Source organism: Phaethon aethereus, assembly GCF_964289735.1.
Source record: "Phaethon aethereus genome assembly, chromosome: 6".
Classification (NCBI taxonomy): domain Eukaryota; kingdom Metazoa; phylum Chordata; class Aves; order Phaethontiformes; family Phaethontidae; genus Phaethon; species Phaethon aethereus.
In genome coordinates, this window is record NC_138580.1 from 12,431,329 (window position 1) to 12,450,343 (window position 19,015).

A 19,015-nucleotide genomic window follows, 5' to 3' on the forward strand; every position below is an offset into this window, starting at 1 on the left:
AAGTAGAGAACATCTTTTTTGTTTGTGCCCTTATATGGCTCCTGAAGTCATCATTGATGCAATAAACTAATGGAGTGTGCTCCTCTAATCAACCTCCCCTTCTATAAACACATTTTGTTCCTGCTCTGAGATTGTTCCCTGACATTTTTAAACCAGCCCCTTTCCTGGCTCTCTCTTTCTTTTCTTTTTCGGATCATAGTGGGAGGGAATCAGCCAGCTCTGGAGAGCGAAGAGATGGTGGAGAACATGGTAAACTAACATTTGGTAGAACAAGTGGCTTCAAAAAGAACAGCAGTGAAAACAGAACAGCTGAGGAAGAGCAGGAAGACGTCCGAGGTGTGCTGAAGAGGCGAGTGGAAACTCGGGAACACACAGAGGAGAGCCTGAGGCAGCAGGAAGCTGAGCAACTTGATTTCCGTGACATTTTAGGCAAGAAAGTCAGCACCAAAAGTTTTTCTGAGGAGGAACTGAAAGAAATTCCAGCCGAGCAAATGGACTTCCGAGCCAACCTGCAGCGGCAGGTCAAACCCAAGACCTTGTCAGAGGAGGAAAGGAAAGTTCATGCTCCTCAGCAGGTGGACTTCCGCTCTGTGCTGGCCAAGAAGGGCACCCCAAAAACCCCATTGCCAGAGAAGGTGCCACCTCCTAAACCAGCCATTACAGATTTCAGATCTGTGCTGGGCTCAAAGAAAAAGCCACCTGCAGAGAATGGCAGCGCTAGCACCCCAGCACCAAATGCCCGCACCAATTCTGATGCCCAGAACGCGACCCCCAATTCTCAAGCCCCTATTGCCAAACCAGCAGTGAAAAAAGAGGAGAAGAATGACAGAAACTGTGAACATGGGTGCGCAGTGGTGGATGGTGGAATAATTGGGAAAAAAGTTGAAAACAAAGCAACAGCAAGCAAACCACCAGCAAGCAAAGGGACAGCACCTTCCTTTACAGAGAAGCTTCAGGATGCTCAAATAGTAGATGGTGAAAAATTGGTCTTACAATGTCGGATTTCCTCTGATCCCCCTGCAGCTGTCACCTGGACACTAGACAGCAAAACCGTCAAATCATCAAAGTCCATTGTCATCTCCCAAGAAGGTAAATTAATTGAATTACAGCCACCTGGATGGCTCACTATTATATCCAGCTCTTGATTAATAATATTTAGTTCATTAAAGGTAATGCAATACTTAAGTCCTGTGCCAGTAACTGTTTCCAGATGTAGCTTTCTTGCTATTTCAGTGGAGTACACAAGGAACAGTATTGTTTGACATTTCTTGCAGATCCTTCTATGACAGCCTGCAGATGTAATTTTTACAAAGTTGAACTTCTTGCATTTTTAAATGCTGTTTACATTGCTAACGCTGTTTAAGGAGCTGGTACCTGACGTTTATTTAAGCTGAACTTTAAGGATTTAGAACTTTGAAAACAGAATAATATTATTGCTGGTTTACAAATTCTAATTTAATTCTTTTGTATGTTTAATTTCCGGCTTTTTATTGCAATAAGAAACACAGAAGCAAAGAGGGGTTCTGTTATAGAAAGAAATTACTGCAACTTCAAGTTACATAGTTAAGATCAGAGTTAAGAATTGATTTCCAGTGTATTTAATGCCCCACCACAGATGCTTCTGTTGCCTTTACAGACGCTGAAATATTTGAACCCCACTGGCCCGACGACTTTTAACTAATTTCAAAATAGTACAAAATTTGGTAGAAGTCCTCAGAGAAACTACTTACTGTTGTCAAATTGAGTGATTTCTTTATATTCCACATTCTGGATAATCAAACCTTACTAGGTTGGTTTTGTATGAAATTTAATACTGTATCTAGACAAAATATATTTTCCTTGGGACAAAAATAGGGAGGATAACTGATAATACAAAAAAACTTCTTTACTTCATAAAAGTCTGAGAGAATTATATGGAGAATGACACTGTCCTGAACATTGTAGTAAAAAAGTTCACGTTCGCAGCAAGAATTATAGCTTGGCACAGGAATCTCTGCCCTTAATTGTGAATCTTTCTTCATTTAATCCAGACTATTTTCAGTGTTATTAAATAAGAACCAAATGAATACACACAATGGTTCACCACAACCAGTGAATCCATGTGCAGTGTTCCAGGCACTGAAACATGAGGATTCTTTTAAAGTCGATGCAGTCAGAAACAACATTGCCTTCAGATAGTGTGAGGAAAAAAGGTACCCGAGTACTACATTAAGGGGATACCAAAGTAAGTAGATGGAGAGAGGGAAATGGTAGCAGGTGTGTTGTTTTTGGCATGTGTGTGAAGTAGCATAAAAATTTTATTTATGAGTACATGATGATTTTCACCAAAGGGGCTGTATAGAATAGGGGTAATTGTTATGTCAAGATCTTTTCCAACCTTAATGATTCTATGATTCTATGTACATGAGAAAAAGTCGACTGGTGGAAATGCCACCCTTGTAAAAAAGACTCACAGGATCAGGAAGGTGGGATAGTGCAATTTAATCAGCTTTAAGCTGGAAGGAAGATTTCAAGGACTTTCCTGGAGTTGCTCAGAGTGAAAAGAAATTATACATCTCAAAGTTTCATGTCTCCTATCAAAATACATCGGATAGACAGCACCTCTGTATCAAAGCTTCTGAGCTATGGTTGAGCCTCCTAGAGTCCCGAAGTTTTAGTGTTGTGGTGCTGCAGAAAGCTGTTTTCTTGACTGAAATAATCTGAGCAATTGTTACAATCCCCCAACTCATATTCACTTCATAAAATGGCACTGTGGAGCTGAAAATCCAGTGTAGTTGAGTTTACAGAGCCTCATGTACAGAAATGCTCTACCACCTGCATGACCAGCACATGTGATTTATCCCATCCAGTTTGTCTGGGCTAGGTGACACTCTTGGTCATAACACCCCAGAGCTGGCATTTTGTCAGGATGTCACACTTTAGCAGTGCTTTCCACTGAGGTAAGGAACAAAGGTCACCATTGGCTAAGGAATCCATCATTTCAGGACAGCTTCTTGCAGGGAGTGAAGAAACTGTCCTTATTTTGAGCTGCACCTACATTATTACACTAGTGTTGTGCTTAAATCGTCAGTATTATCGGTGCTTCAAAGTTATGCTTTCTTTTGCACATATTTGCAGAGGAGCTTAGAGAGAAATACTACACAGAGGAGTAAATGCTACAGTTTTCTCCTTTAATGGAAAGAAATAGAATGAGGATTAGAACTTTTTTTTTTTTTAAACCTTATTACATACCCTCTGGTACACTGAGGGGATGCATTGCATGATGGTCAATTTAGGTCTTTTCCTAACAGTATCTGCTAGCTTTGGCACTTGGAGAACAATGTGTTGCTGCTCTCCCACTGTGAGATGCTTTCATGCCAACTGTTAAGTAATTAACTAGGTATGCATGATACTTACTTTAAGTAAGTTCCAGTTTTCTTAGAGGTTGATTTTTCTCTTTCCCCCTAATTAGGAACACATAAATAGTTGAAGGAACCAAGGGAGGAGAAGGAATAACTAGAGCTACAGATTAGAATTGAGATATAACAAATTCAGGATGAATATCAGGAAATACTGTTCAATAGAGAAACTGTACGGATTAGTCTCACAGAAAGTGTTTGGGGCAGCTTTAAACATAGAGAGCAACAGTAAAACTGGAACCAGTACTTAGCAGCCCAATGCCAAAATCCCAGATTCCACCTTGTGCCCCAAATGCTGAAAAGGCAGCTTCATCATGCCCACAAGGTGTCATGTCCTTCAGCAGCAGTGCCTTTGGCCAACCTTGGAGCAGTATTTAATGGGCTCTGGAGATAATCCCATAGAGTCATTCTCAGCTGAAAGAAGGTTGAGTCTGTGGGGAAGGAGAGGAATTCACAGCAAACGAACCTAGCTCACATTAATGGGTTTAGATCTTCCAAAGCCATTTTTTTATTTCTTCAGTATGACTTTGCTCCTCTGGTGTTCAGCAACAAAATTCACCATAGAAGTGGATAGACTGGGTCTATTCTTAGCTATTTCACCAAATGGTTTTGTGCTGCTGTGATGTTTGGTGGTGACCACTGGTTCTCATGTATGGAAAATTTTCCAGAGGTATCTCAGAATAGCCTGCTTGTTCTTAGTGAGTTGGATACTGGAAAATCCTCTATCTAGAGTGAGACATATCTTTCTGCTTCTTATCATACTACAAGCCCATCTTAGTAAGTATGGGCCACTGGCCCACAAACTGTTCAATGTAAGTAACATGTGAACTTGCAGAATGCCATGTATTTGTCTTTTGGAAATTAAATTAACCCTCCCTGTCATTGCCAGAAAGCAAAAAGAGATAGCAGTTTGTTGATCTCCTGGTGCCAAATATATTGTGAAACTAAGTGCATAAAATCTTGTTTCAGGAATACGCCCACCTGATAAAACATTGGCATATTTGGCCAGGAAGGGCAGACTTAAAAGTATACTTGTGTGTAACAAGTTCGTAGGATAGGCAAACTAACTAGACCTTTCATGTAGTCACTCGCTGAAAGTAATTTTCCTTGGCATATTTGTCCTAGCTGATACTAAGGTCCTTTACCTGTTAGAAACAACTCTATTCACACATCTCCTCTGTGTTTGAAGAGGCTAACACTGCATTGCCTGTCCGAGGCAGTTTAGCCATTAGCATGCAAGAGAAGGGGGATGTTAGCCCCACTTCTGTGCTATCGGAGAAGCCCAAATTCAAACACCAGGATCAGAATAATCATTGATTGGTAAGGCCTTTGGCAAAGGAAAAATTAAATCCTGCTCCAAAAAAGACCTTCATCTTCAGGCATATTTATGCACCATTTGTGCTGTATTCTAGTCTTTAATCTAGGGCTTGCAATGTATTCTATTATTCCAGGGTTAAGTTTACATTAGCAATTAGAAGTCAGAATCTGGGCAGCATTATACTGAATGTCACAATCACACCGTATCTGAGATCAATCTAATTCCTCCCATTTTACATCTCAACTATTAATACTGTTTTGTTTCCCTTTGAAATCATGAACATCAGTACTTGTTTTCTCCATTTCTTTTAATAATTCTTCAAGTAGTATTCTGTCAGTTGATTGGTGTGAGTGATTTGTTGCTTAAAGTATCATTTTTATGACAAAGTGAACTCTTACACCATTTTTCTTTTACGAACATGTCTGACCTGGTAGGAGTTTATTAATGGTTTGATTTTACATTTTTCTTCTTTTAAACACTTGTCAGAATGCAGTTATCTACATTCCTGGGATAGATAGTAATGTTTTTTTTGCCTGTGAAATCTCAAAATAAATGGTAACTGTGACAAACAAAGAAAAGAGGGTACTCATAAATTACAGCATTATGCATTTATACAGGCAGATTGGATGGTGTATGGTTAAGGGGCAATTGATTTGAATATGAGAGATATGAGAGAGTTCTTCTTTATTTGAAATTATAGGGGGCTTTTGGTTTGGAAAAAGTTTTTAAGGAGTCTCTAGCAGACATTGCAATGGAGTTAGACATATAAGGACTGAGTAGAACAAGCTTCCTTGCACGGTGAGCTCTTCAGAGCGGGAACCATTTTGTTTTACATTTGTATAGTAATGTAGTGCCCTGTGCTAGTGTCCTGCTATGTGACTCACTCTTGGACAGAAAATCCAGATAGAAAATTTTGCATGGTTACAAAAGTTGTTGTAGAAGACGATAGTGAAAGGGGTTTGGAAGCTGGCATCCTTACTAGACTGGAGAACTGAGGTGCACAGTGAATATAAGTCAAAACTGGCAAAGTTGCCATTTTTAAAATCAGTTTGCTCTGCTTTTTTTAGCTAGATTTAGTGTGACTATATAGATTGAAGAGGAAATGCTTAATATCAGCTCAGGTAGCAGTGATGGTATAGCTTAGAAAATACCCAGAGCTTGTATTGCTTTGTGTAAGGCAGAAGTTTTTTTCTTCCTAAGTGTCTTGGCAGCATAAAGAATTGGTAATCTTATTAGCAATAATGCCTTAACAACTTTCTTGTGACTTAACATAACTCCTAAATCTCCCTATTAGTTGTACAAGTCTGTGTCTGTCAGTCTAACTAGGTTCTGAGTTATTGTGTAATTAACACAAATCTATCTACAGCTGAAAGTAGAAGGATTCTGCAGCTTAAAAGAAGCTTCCTCAGAAAGTTTAAGGCTAGGGAGATTGTCTGAGCATCAGTTCTGACACAACTCCATGTTTGTCGCATGCCACAAATTCCCTCTGTACTGCCATTTTTGTCTCAATCTTCCTTATTGCAGAAAGAGAGACATTTGCTATAATCACTGGTAATTTATTGCAATGTCTAATTATTCTTGTGTTTTGTTTTTAAATCAAGAAACAAAGCAATGTCTTATTTCTAATTTGAATTTATCTGGTTTCTTCTTCCATATACTTGTTTTCTTTCTTTGCTAAGCTAAAGACCCCATTTGTACTTAATAGAATGGCTTTGACTCTGCAATTAAAGATCTCCCTCTCTCTCTTTTTTGAAACTTGACAAGTCAAGCTGTGACAAACTTTCTCTCTGTAATGCACTTTATCCAGCCCTTGGAGGCTTGGTGTTGTTTTGTTTTGTTTTTCTTTTTAATATCTCCTCTTCAGTTGCTGTTTGTTGGTTTATAATCCTATTTAGAAAATAGGCAGCAGAACTGTATGTTGGTATCAGCATCAGTGAGACCAAAGTAATTTTCCTGTTGCTATGTTTACTGGAGATCATAGGTCTTCTTTCTACCTCACAACAGTGGAGTCTTTGCTACTTCTGTATTAAACCTTTAAACCTTCTGAAAACAAAGTATGCCTGGCTGTCCATGGATCTTTGTCATTTCACTATCTTAAGCCCTATTTTCCTTGAGTGAAGAGGACTCAGCTTAAAAAATAAATGAGATTATGAGGGCTGCCCTGTTTTCTCTGTCTTTTCCCTTTCCAGCATTTTTTCTATCATCTCTAAGTTTATCAATATTAATTTATGAATACTTCTACAGATTAAAATATTGCATAACTAGTCTGACCACAGAGGAAATCACCAGAAACATACCAAGTGATGATTTCCTATTGTCAGCTTCTTCATGAGATCTTTATTTTGGCAGCTCTAACTCTTCCTAACATGAATGTCATTAATATAGTAATATAGCATTAATTACAAGCAGAATAACATAAGAGAACACAAATATTTCAGAAAAAACTAAGAAAATTACCTTTACACAGATACATTTGCCAGTTAAACGTGTGATCTCATGAATAATGAAAGTAGGTTTCTTACATTGTTTTCCTTAAAACTCTATCAACTGATAATTAAATTTGACATTTTTTCGTATCTCAAACTCATGAGGTTTTTCACCACTTTGCCTGTTGTCATTGTAACTGTAGTCAATATTTTTCAGGTCAACCCACTTGTTATTTTTAATCACAACTGTGACACTAGCACATATTTGCACTTTCACAGATAATTTGTGAATTGTTAGAAAATTAACACCAGTGGGCCAATGAGTTCCTTAACAAATTTGTTATGGCTCCTAGGCACAATTTCTCATGGCTAGTATTTATTAATGTTGCCGGTATACTCCATAGTACTTCTTTATCCCATGGGATACAAATGAGAAAGACGTAAGTCAGGAGGTTGGCCAGCTAGATGCCAGTATGGGGAATTAGACTCAGGAACTGGTTTTTATTGGTTTGTGTATTTGATTTATATCTGAAGTTGACTTTCTGTGGAGATTCATGGAAATAATGCAGAAGCCTAGAGATATTTTAAACTGGCTTGCACTATTTTTGAGTGATATTAAAGCTATCCTTTAATAGCTCCAAATGCGAGAGAAAGGCTTTGTGTATCTAAACCAGAGCCTCCAGTAAACCGTCAGCTTCTGTGGCTGCTAAGGTCTTTTCTAGAGCTGCACCAGCTCCTATGTCCAAGTAGATGATCCTGGTATTAGTGTTTACTCCAGTCCTGCAATTTGTGACAGTGTTTTAAAGACTATGGGCTGGTTCCTAAAAAAAAAAAAAGTAGAGGGATGGGAGGACAAAATTGATAGAAAATTATTTTAGTTGACTGGGATTTGTGAAGTGCCAGCATTCAGAATACCCAAGTGGAATAACCAGTCTGGACTTTCTTGCAGTTATGAGAAAATAAGATTGTTTCAGGTCATGAAGGGTTTTTACAGAGGAAATACCAAATACTTTGTTGAAAGACATTTGGCCTTCTAGCCCCGGGAACTGACTGTAGCTCTAGATCACAGAACATAGGCCTATTGGGGAGTTTCCTGTCCTTATGAAATCTCATCGAGTTTTGCCCGTTTGGTTGTTTTTTTCCTGGTTTTCTAAGAAAATGAGGTTTCTACAGCCATGTGGTCTCTCAGCCTCTCCTTATACTCCTGACCCAGCCTGGCTAATTTGTTTTTGAACCATTGGCCAATTTCACATGAAGTCCTAGTGAAAACTAGAGACTAAATAAAGGAGAATATCGCAAATTATCTCATTTTCCCTTCACTCCTCCACTGAGGGCAGAATACCACCATTGCATCTGGTGGTAGCAACAAGCCCAGCAATGCCCATGTTCTTTGTGTGTGCTGTTCCAGTGCTGTTGCTGGGGAGTACAAAGAAGTGGAGGGAAATAGGATACAGATTATTGTTACAGAGGGGTGGAAGTCAGGAGAAGAATGATGCAATCATTGAAAAAACAGATTTCCTTCATCCTCCTTCTCACAAAATAATTTAATTAAAATTCAACACATATTCCTTCAACACATATTCCTTTGGAATGAGTAAGACTGGCGTTACTTCATGAGGACTGTGCTTCCAGTGGAATAAGACAAATGCAGCTTTGATCAGATCCCTGCCACATAGCCTGGACTGGGCTAGATTCTAAAACCAAAACTAACAGAGCACCGCATGCACATGGCAAGTCAAGGATCTTAATGAAAAAACCCTAGGATTTGTTTCTAGATTTTAGTATAAGTGTGGGGAATGACTTATTATTAGGGTGGGATGTTTCTGTTTGCATATGCTGCATAAGTATTTCTCATAAGGTGTTAACTTACACTGCTGCACCATGCTGTATGGACAAAGAGTGCCAGCAGTATGAGTGGTGAGGAATGACCCTATGTCACATTAGTCTTCAATGAGCTGATTAGCGTGTAGGTGAGGAACGGCTTTTGAGCAGGTAGAAAACTTCAGCAAGTAAATGCTGCTTTGTTCCAGTCCCTTAATGATCCAGTTATCCTTACAAGCCAGACAATCCCTGCAGTAAGGTGGCAAGAGATCTCCTTCATATGTACGTGTCTTTGTTCCATAGCTTATGTTCTTTCGCAATAGCATTTTTATGTTCTAATATGTGATCTTTTCTAATCATGTTATACAGATTTATACAAATTCTTATACTGGAACCTATCTTTGGCTTGCTCTCCAATTGTCTCTTCAAACAGCAGAGACGTGTGAATTTATATTTGCTAGATGCTTGCAAGAATACTTGTCTAGTGTCCCTCCTCCATTTGGAATGGAACTGCAGCTCGTGACATTTTTGGCTCAGCCTAACTCATGGAGATGAGTTGCCTCAGGGAAGGCACGTGGCTTTTCTTTTCACCCTGTGGTTGGCTGAGCACAGTACATGTGAGTAAGGGGTCAGTGCTCTTCTTCTGAGATAGTTTTCACATAATTTCTCAGGGGGAAAGTTGTCATTATTTAGAGCTTCTTGATTTTGTGGAGGATGAGGAGGAGGAAAAATTCATTTTCTTCTAACCACTGTGTGTGTCTGGCAAACCAAATTTGTTTGGAACCATTTGAATGTTTTTTATAAGATTTATGCTGAATAATAACATGCAGTTTTAAAATGAGACACAATCTGAATGCCAAAAGCATAATTGCCACGTAAGAACTGAAGTCTAGTCTCCAAGGGGAGCCAGTCAATTCCTAAAGTTCTTCTGATAGAGGGGTGTTCTTTTCAAGGACCTTTTGATTTCCTCTTCAAGGACCTGTCACCTGTGCCTGTGCCATCTCCCACATCACAATGGATATATTTAATGGGGAGCCTGGCATCAGGCACTCTGGAATGCAGAAAGTAGCCTCCAGTTAACATAGAGAGAAAGGTGGCAAATAGCAAGAGATGCTGGGAAATTTCCTTACGTCTCAGGACAGACAGGAAATGTATAAAAAAGATCATCTATCCACTCTTGCTATTAATTAGGAGACATAGTGAGAAAGGTAAATGGAGGAAGGGGGGGAAGGTATTACTGCGGCTGAAATAAGTGAAAGGTGGAAGCATTCTGGACAAGCAATGGGTGGAAGTGCACAATGTCTCAGGCTGTGTTTAGGGAACTGGCCAGGCTTTCCAGAGAGAAAAGAGGAAGGAAGCCCACACTTTGGCCTCACTGAACAAAGGATATTTTGAAGGGAAAAGTCTGGAGTGTTTTAACTGGGGTTATCCCCAAGGAGCAAGGTACTTCGTTGTTCCAAGCAATGCAAGTGAGCATAAGCAATTAGGTAAACCGCAGTTCTCCTTCCTTATGCCCCAGCTACTGGGAACTACTTCTGGTTTTGTTCACAGAGTTTTATTTTTTAAGAGGAAATGTATTTCCCTTGGGTCGTACCAAGCTTCTCTTGGTAACTACAGAGCTTATGTCGCATCCTGTTTCTGCAAACCCAATGAGGTCAAATTTTGCTTTTTTATTTGGAAAGAAATGGATTTTTTGCAGTGACAAATTTGATTGCCATTCATATATTGGACTTTCTAACAGATGCTTTACAATATCAGACACTTGTTCTCTGAGTAACTAAGGCAAAAAGAAAATGGCTCTCAGTGCCATTTTGAAACTTGGGCACTAAGCTGAAGTTCTACTTTCACACATGGATGCTCATACGAGTATTAGAGATAAGGCTGAATCAGTTAAACATTGATTAACGAATTAATTAAGCATTAATAAGGTTCCAATTCTGATGTTGAATTTTTAAGGACAAAGCATCTTTTTCTAGCAGTGAAGATCACGTGCAGTAAAGGATTTGATCTTTTGATGCATCTGTTCCTTAAGAGCACTGAGTTTTTTGTGAACTGCAACGTAACGTCCATTTGATCTCTCCTTCCTTTGTATTAGGGACACTGTGTTCACTTACGATTGAGAAGGCCATGCCTGAAGATGGGGGCGAATACAAATGCATAGCTGAGAACATAGCAGGAAAAGCTGAATGTGCTTGCAAAGTTCTGGTGGAAGGTAAGTACTTTGCTGGATACAGGAAAACCCTTCCTTAGAACTTTCTCCTTCCCCCCTTTATTTCCCAATACCAGACTTTGAACCAGGTATACAAAAAGGAACTCTGCCCCCTTCCCTCCTGCACTTTTCGGTCAATGCATAATTCAATGTCTATCATAAAGGAGCATGGGCAGAGAGACAATACAGAGCCAAGGGCTCTGGCTGCTTTGTGGAATAATCCATGTTCTCCTGCTGCCCACTGTATTTCTACAAGCATTTTAGAGCAGTAAGTTGAGCACATGGAGATTTGTTTCTGAGCTGTATGCATTCTTTAAGAGCACATAAGAATTCAGTGTGTGAACCTGGGTACCAGTCTGCCTCAGGACTACGTATGGCACATTTCTTAGTCTAGAACTTTTCAATTCTTTGCATTCACTGATGTTTGGTCATTTGTTTTTTCTAGTGGAAGTGAGTAAAGGTAAAGAAATTAGCAGCTGAACCACCCTCGTATGCCGTAGTCTTAGAACATGTGTAATTTACTGACTGAGTTACCTGATTTCAGCCTCAGTCATGCTGGTGGCACGGTATTTTTGCCAAATAGTCTTGGCCTTGGGCAAATATTTTGTCATGAGGTTGAGAGCACAGACTTTTAAAACTGCCATGGACTTTAAGTAACCAAATGTGCTTCTTATCAGTCCACCTTCTGATGAGCTCATCCTTGAATACTCTGATACTTTCCATTGTAACTAAAAAGAACACAAAACTAAACAAGCCCAATGACATAGATCTTGGGTACTAAGCCTTCACAACTGTGCTGCATGTGTGATATTTGGAGCAGGAGGTCTAGGAAAGAAAACTGTTATTTGCTTTCTTAATGTGCATGACATAAGGTAAGAACATGATCCTGTAACTCCATTAATAAGGATCAGTCTTAATGAAGCTGGAAAAGGAATTAATTATGCATATCATTACAGTTTATTATATTGATTCCTGTAATGGCATCTTCCATGATACTATGGTCACAACGTAGTCTGGCTTAAATATTTGATAAATTATTGTTTATACTCATGTAATTTGAAGTAATAAATTTTACCAGTGCTGAAGTTTAAGGAAGACTATCAAGAAGAGGCTTTAAGCAAAATCTAGTACCCTGTAACACCTTAACTACCACAGATGCTGAGGGCTAAAGGATGAGGTCTTCACGTGCTTAGCACACAGTAGTTCTCTGGAGCTGCCCTAGGATCTTTTCAATCTCTCAGTCACCTGTGTGTTTTTTCCTTTGACACTGTCTTCTGATCTCCTTCAAGTAGTTGCTTTTCTTCCTGAAGCCTCCCTTAGCATATTTCCCACTTCCAATTTCCTGCTGGGCAATGCATGTTCTAGAAGGTTGGAGGCAGACTTTGGCTTGCAAAATCTTGATAATGGGAGGCTGTCAGCTCATGACATATTCATTGCATGATGAAGTGAATGGCATTACATCAGCTGTCTGACTCACCCTGTTAGTGGCACCCACGGTGTTAGGAGCTAACTGCTCACGTAATATTGGACACCAGAATGACCACATTCTTACCTTGGTACTGGCTGGCTCATCTGTCTTTCCCATTCCCTACTGGCATGCTGCTTTGTTTGGTTGAGAAGAGGTTTTTGAGGAATGGCACCACAGCAAACTCCAGCTATTTAGAAGAGACGCTAGTTGATATCCTATGTCTGTGACTGGCAGAGGGCATGACTGTTATTTTTAAATTAGAGTTGTGATCTAAAACAACAATTAAAATTGCTCCCTTCTACTCAGTCTGCTGTCAGCATCCCAGATGCTGATTTTTAGTCTCAACAAGTAACCATAAATATCAGTATATTCCTTTTGGCCCCAGGGACACAAATCAGATTGGAGGAATATTTTACTTCAGTTGTCAAATTAGCTCAGGGACACATCTGTAGAATCTGAGTGTCTGACCTCAGATCTAGCACAGCCTTCTGCTCTGAATTGTTTGCTAGTAGATTCTGTCTTCCTTTTCTAGCTTTTTTGGAAACTTAGAGAGACCAACTTTCATGCACCTAGAAATAAGTGACTGAAATAGATGGTTCCATAACGTTTATGTTATCTTTTCTCTGGTAACTAAATTTCAAACAACTGTCTCCTGCACAAATCCTCTGAAAGCTGAATATTTGAAAGCTATAAATTGATACAGCTATTGCTGAGATCATAATCCAGATTTGGGATCTTTCTTCCAAAGAGAAATGTCAGGATCAAACAATTGAACAACTGGCGCTCATTAGGATTTGAATTATATGACACGATCTACTTAAGATAACCTTTCTGAAAAAGGTTGCACCTTCTAGTTATATGTGTCTATGTCATATGGGGTACACATGGAAGAGAGTTTGTATTGACTCTCAGCTGTCAGTGGAGTCTGCAGTGCTGAATAGTTGCTGGATATGAGACGTGCAAGCTTGAGAATAATGAAATCCATCAAACTCGAGTCCTGTGGTGTCCCTTTTGCCATCTTTCTTTAGGAATGAATCAATGTGTAATAATATCTTCTTGGAAAGATTTAAACATACAGGGAAAATGCTCCTTTTCAAGTAAAGTTCATCTATATAGATCACATAGACAATGGAGTGGAAGAATAAAATGGCAAGAGATTCTTTTGGATGAAATGATGCTTCAAATATGCCTTTGTTTCCCTCTGCCATGAACTGCCTAAAGCAGCTTTGCGCACATTGTATTTTGTTCTCTCAGTATAGATGGTGCCTCATCTAGTTGCTCTCTCAGGTTCTCAGTGCAGCTGCTTTCATACAGGACTTCTCCTTCTCTGCTCCCTCTTCCTTTTAGAATGTGACATTCTCCAGCAAATCTCTGCAGAAAATCTTTTCTTAAAAACAGTAATTTCCTCTAACTTTGCAGAAAGATCCAAAACAAACTGATGTTAATAGGCAGCTTTTTCATTATTGATTTTTAAATAGAATTTGTATTTTATCATTTGTTTTGATTGCAGATGCCTCATCCACAAAGACCTCAAAGCCTACTGAGAAGAAGACCAAGAAGCCAAAGACCACACTTCCCCCTGTGCTGCCAACAGAGAGTAAGTGACAGTGATTTTGATTACTTGCTTTTCAGTGGAAACAGAAGAAAGCTTTGGGTTTCTGTGGTCATTCCTTTCTGTTTGCAGGCATAGTATCAGAAGCTTGTGGTGTTTCTTTAATGTTACCCTTGTACATAAGTCATGTGAAATGAGTTTTTGCCTTGTGGGGATTAGAAGTAAGTGCTTGAAACTCTGAGTTCAGACCTAGCCCACTCTATTCTCAGTTTTCCATAATGGTGCAATAAACTTATGACACAGATTTATTTTCATCTGCCTCCCAAAGAGCACAGAAATTCTTAAGTAGGTTGCCTCAAGTCATGTTGTGTCCAGTGTAGACAACATACTGTCTTACCAGTGGTAGGCAAGGTATCTTGACTGAAATCTCCTGTAGCATAATCTGTCCTTTTTTCCATGACCATGGGGAGTGGTTTGGTGAATTTTACATTCCTTGTTTTAAGCCTAAATGCTTTACTTGCTTTTAATGCTTCCTGAAATAACAAATCAGCTATCAATACTCATGTTTGCTACTCTGCATATGTGCATTTGATTAAGAGAAAACTTTAAATGGTAAAGGTAGCACAATAATGTCAGTTTAGAAAGTCCTCATACCACTACTATTTTTGAAATTAAGTGTCCATGGTATACAAACATCTTTTAAATCACTTTTTAATCATCTTTTAAACACTGGACTTTGAAAGTTGTCTATCTAAGAAGTCCACCCTGTGAGTTCCTAAAAAAAGATGTAAAGACTCAGTTCTAATGGAAACATGAAATACTTTATCCAGCTCGCTTGCTTTCTCTCTCAAAAAAGAAAAAGAACTATAAACCGGTTTTCCAGAACGGAACATTTTCAGCTGCTCAGCAGGACTCAGTGCAGTTTTGTACTGATTGATGATCACAGGTAATAATTGTGTTTCTGGAACTGTTGACTTACATAGAGCTACGCTCTGGGCTGCAGCTCTTTCTTAGTTGCTGGCTGAGCATTATAACTTTCCCTCCAGCCAATCATTTGGGAGTGTGGGAAGGGTCACACAGACATGCTCCACCTCTGCACCTGAGCTTCAAATGCTGTAAATAATAACAATTAAGAGCAATCATTTTGTTCTTGAACTTCAATAGAAAATATAGTTTTAAAGCCATTTAAAGCTCCACAGGACAGAGCTTTGAATAGTGTTTTCTATGCATACAAACACATACATTTCCTCTGACCCTCCCAGCAGTGTTATCAATTACAGCTTTCCCAGGAGAAAGTGTGAGTTGGGAACTAAGTCTAAATATGTGGATATATGACCTGATCCACATCCTGCTGAAATCATTGCTTGTCTTGCTGTTGATTTTAGTGAAAATTGGATATAGGTAGCAAAACAGAAGCTAGCAACTCTGGGGTTTTTTGGCTTCAGAAATTATTGGGAAAAGAAGGTTGAAATAATGGTGAATTGTTTTCTTAAGGTTGCTTCTTAGCATATTATATCAGTGTTTAAAGTCCTTAAACTTCTCATAAGCTCTTTTTTCAAAATACCTTTAAATCATCTTCCCTGTTGCACTGAAAACATCAAGGTAACCAGAGAGTAATATGAGGAAGCTGGGCTTTGGAAGAGCTTTTGGAAAACTTTGGGAAAATACATATCTAATTTTAAAAGGATTTGGCTGCAGAGATTCCACAGGTGGTTTTGAACATCTCAGCCTCAGTCTCTGAGGACTGAGGGTATTTGTCTGCCTGAAAAGAGTGTTGTATTTGTATGTTTGTCAGGGGCAAAATATACAAAACTGATCCCATAGATGTCACAGTTTCAATATAAACTGAAATCCCTTTCAGATATAGAGATTTTAAAGTTCTTTACCTGACAGAGAATGGTCTTAATGAGTCAGATATTTGTGCATCTTTACTCTATTTCTCTCAAGAATAAGATTAATAAAGAATGACCGTGAAGTAAGACGTCCCAAGCTAATAAGGAGACAAAATTTACTCTGATCTCTTCTAGTCTTTATTACCCCACCAACTCACTGACAGTCCTAATGGCAAGTAGAGTATAAGGAATGATATTGAAGAAATACAGAACAAAAATTTCTAATAATCCCACTGAATAAATTCTCAATTTTGAATAGGGAATTCAGTCACAACAGTATATAGTATATGGGGTACAGAAGCTATATACTCTCTGTCATTTTTAGAAATACTTCTCAGGGGAAAATAATCCATATTGTCCATTTCCTGTAGGAAAGTACAAGTCAAATTTCATGGCTAGCAGCTATGTCAACCTCTTCTCCCTTCAGATGAATTTTAAGTGATCCTTGGTTTTTGCCCTAGTAGAAAACTTCAGGAAATCTTATGGAAAGTAAATAGCTTTCAGTTCCTGAAAGCAAAGATCTATACATTTCTTTTCATGAAAGAGAAAGAATGATGTCAGTATGTTAATATGTAGAGTTGGTCTCACTGTGAGAATAGTTGCTGAGCCAGGTCCTTTGACTGCTCCTGACAACATTATTTTATTACTGTAAGCTTGGGTTTTGTAAGCTATGGAAATCCAATAGTAAGTAAAATTTTGAGCATTAACTCTTTTGAAATGCAATAGATACTAAACTCTGGTTTTGAACAAGGAGTTTTTCTCAGAAAAAAATCTATGATGGCAGCTTTGTAGCATTCAGTGTTTAACAATATCTCTGAACAGATGCTTGCATTGTTTATGTGCAGAAAGACTGCTGCTATGCTAGCAAATTAGGAAAATTATGATGTATTTCTTTTTGCTCATGATTAATATTCTGTCACCAGAATTTAGTAATAATTATGACTCTACAGAATGAAACTCTGTAATGATAAATAGAATAAATACTAATGTTTTTGAGAATAACAGACAGATCCAGCTTTGAATCTGAGTGAAATCAATCCAAGAGGAAGAATGGAGGAAGGACACCTCTTTTTTTAATGCTGGAATTGGTTCATTCTTCACTGACCGTAATGACTTAGGCTTTGTCACTTGTGTCTTTCCCAGGTGGATGCGAAATGCTACTGAGTTAGAATAACAAAGTGGTGTGTTTCTTCAGCGTAGATATAAAAGACTAGAAGGGGCAGTGGAAAATTGGAACCTTTCATTATTTATCATACTGCATACTCCATGCTACGCCAGCCAGAACAATTAGTGGATAATATAAGGGTCTTCTAGCTTGACATAACCCTGCAGCAGAAATACTAAGCTAAAAATTCTCACCACTTGAACATTTCTTTAGGGAGCTTTGAAAGTATCTGCTGTAAAGGGATTTGGGCACCCAATTGTCATTGAAATTCGAAGTTACTTCAAATTAGGCTTAAAGGGAATCGCTTATTTAAATTACCAAGCCCACCTGTGAAATTTTCAGTGCCTAATAAATGTTTTTTGCCCAACAGATTTGTAAAAATCAAAGTGATGCTTGAGATTTTTAACAGTAATTTGATGGTTTATAATGTGTCTTAAGCTGAGGACCAAAACAGCAGTAAATCATAGCTCGAGCAATTAGCCCAATATCAGGCACATTCATTTGCAGGTCTAGAACCCAACTTCCTTGATCCTCAGTCTCGTGATTCGTTTGCATGCCATATTTTTAAACTGACATCCCAAAAATTTACATAAAACATGAGTTTTCCAAAAGGATTTTTTTTCGAAGTTCTTTTTCAAGATTTGCTGGGGGAAAAGGCATATTACAACAGTTAGATGTTATTTTTTTAAACTTCAACGGGGCTGAGCCATGAGGCATAACTTTACTATAGTAGGAAGAAACTGTATCCCAGTCATTGCTACTGAGAAAAGAATTGGCTTTGATGTTTTAGAAAATAACTCTCCTAAATATAAGCATTGGATTAAAGTGTTTGGAAAGAAATGCCCACTGATTTTTGTAGGGCTAATTCACAGCACTACTTCCAGTAAAAAGTAAGAAGTGGCAACTATCACCTGTTATAATCAGTGGCATGAAAACCTAACAGGATATCCTGGATTCCCTCATCTGAGTAACACTTGTTAAACCCACTGTTCTCATATCCAAACCACCGAAGGGCTGACCCAGCACACAGTTTGATTGCACAAATATAAGTTCTTCTGCTCAGTTAAAAAAAAAAATTACATCAAATAGAAGAACTTCCTTCACAGATCTTCAAGTAAAGGGGACCAAAATACATTATTTAGCAGTATTTTGTATCTTGCTGCTATAAATCTTTTATATCTACTACTATATAAAATCTGTTTGATTTCATGTCAAACACATTTTTGGTTAAGTAACAATGCATTTTCATGCTGACAGTTGTTAATAAAATGTCGCCACTGCCAGTGTCCAGATCAAATCCTCTGTAAGGCTGCACTGTTATGTCCCCAGATCTGATTTCTCAGCATTATTGGTATTTGAATGCAAGTTTGAGGAGCGGCATCTCTGGAACAGTGTGCCATAAAAGTAGATATGTCAGACAGGAATCCTTATCACGTTATATATTTTTTTTCATAGTGGTGGGGATTCTAAGCATTTTAATTACCATGGAAAAATTATGAGTCAGTGGCCAAGTGATTAGCACACAATTCTGTTATTTGCCCTTCAATAAAAAATCTTGCCAGAGAATCCAAGACTGCAAGCACCATTTTAAGAAATGTCATTAAAAAATTAAACTTGATGTGTCCAATTTAGATAATATGTAACTAAATCAGTAAACACTTCAAGTTTTTTGTTGATTTCCATTCTATCAGTATAATATGAAACACAGCACTGATGAATACAAAATGTTTCCGAATCTTCCTTTCATATCAGATTGTTTTATCCTC

At 38.4% G+C, this 19,015-nt stretch overlaps 1 protein-coding gene across 1 annotated transcript in view; it reads left to right on the forward strand.

Annotated features, from left to right (window-relative positions):
- The window catches only part of MYLK (myosin light chain kinase), a 156,131-nt gene that overhangs the window by 81,231 nt on the left and 55,885 nt on the right, over window positions 1-19,015 (forward strand). The window contains exons 15-17 of the mRNA XM_082001360.1: window positions 200-1,089; window positions 11,059-11,175; window positions 14,151-14,237. Coding sequence (XP_081857486.1) covers window positions 200-1,089; window positions 11,059-11,175; window positions 14,151-14,237 — 1,094 coding nt within the window. The remainder of the gene's footprint in view (window positions 1-199; window positions 1,090-11,058; window positions 11,176-14,150; window positions 14,238-19,015) is intronic.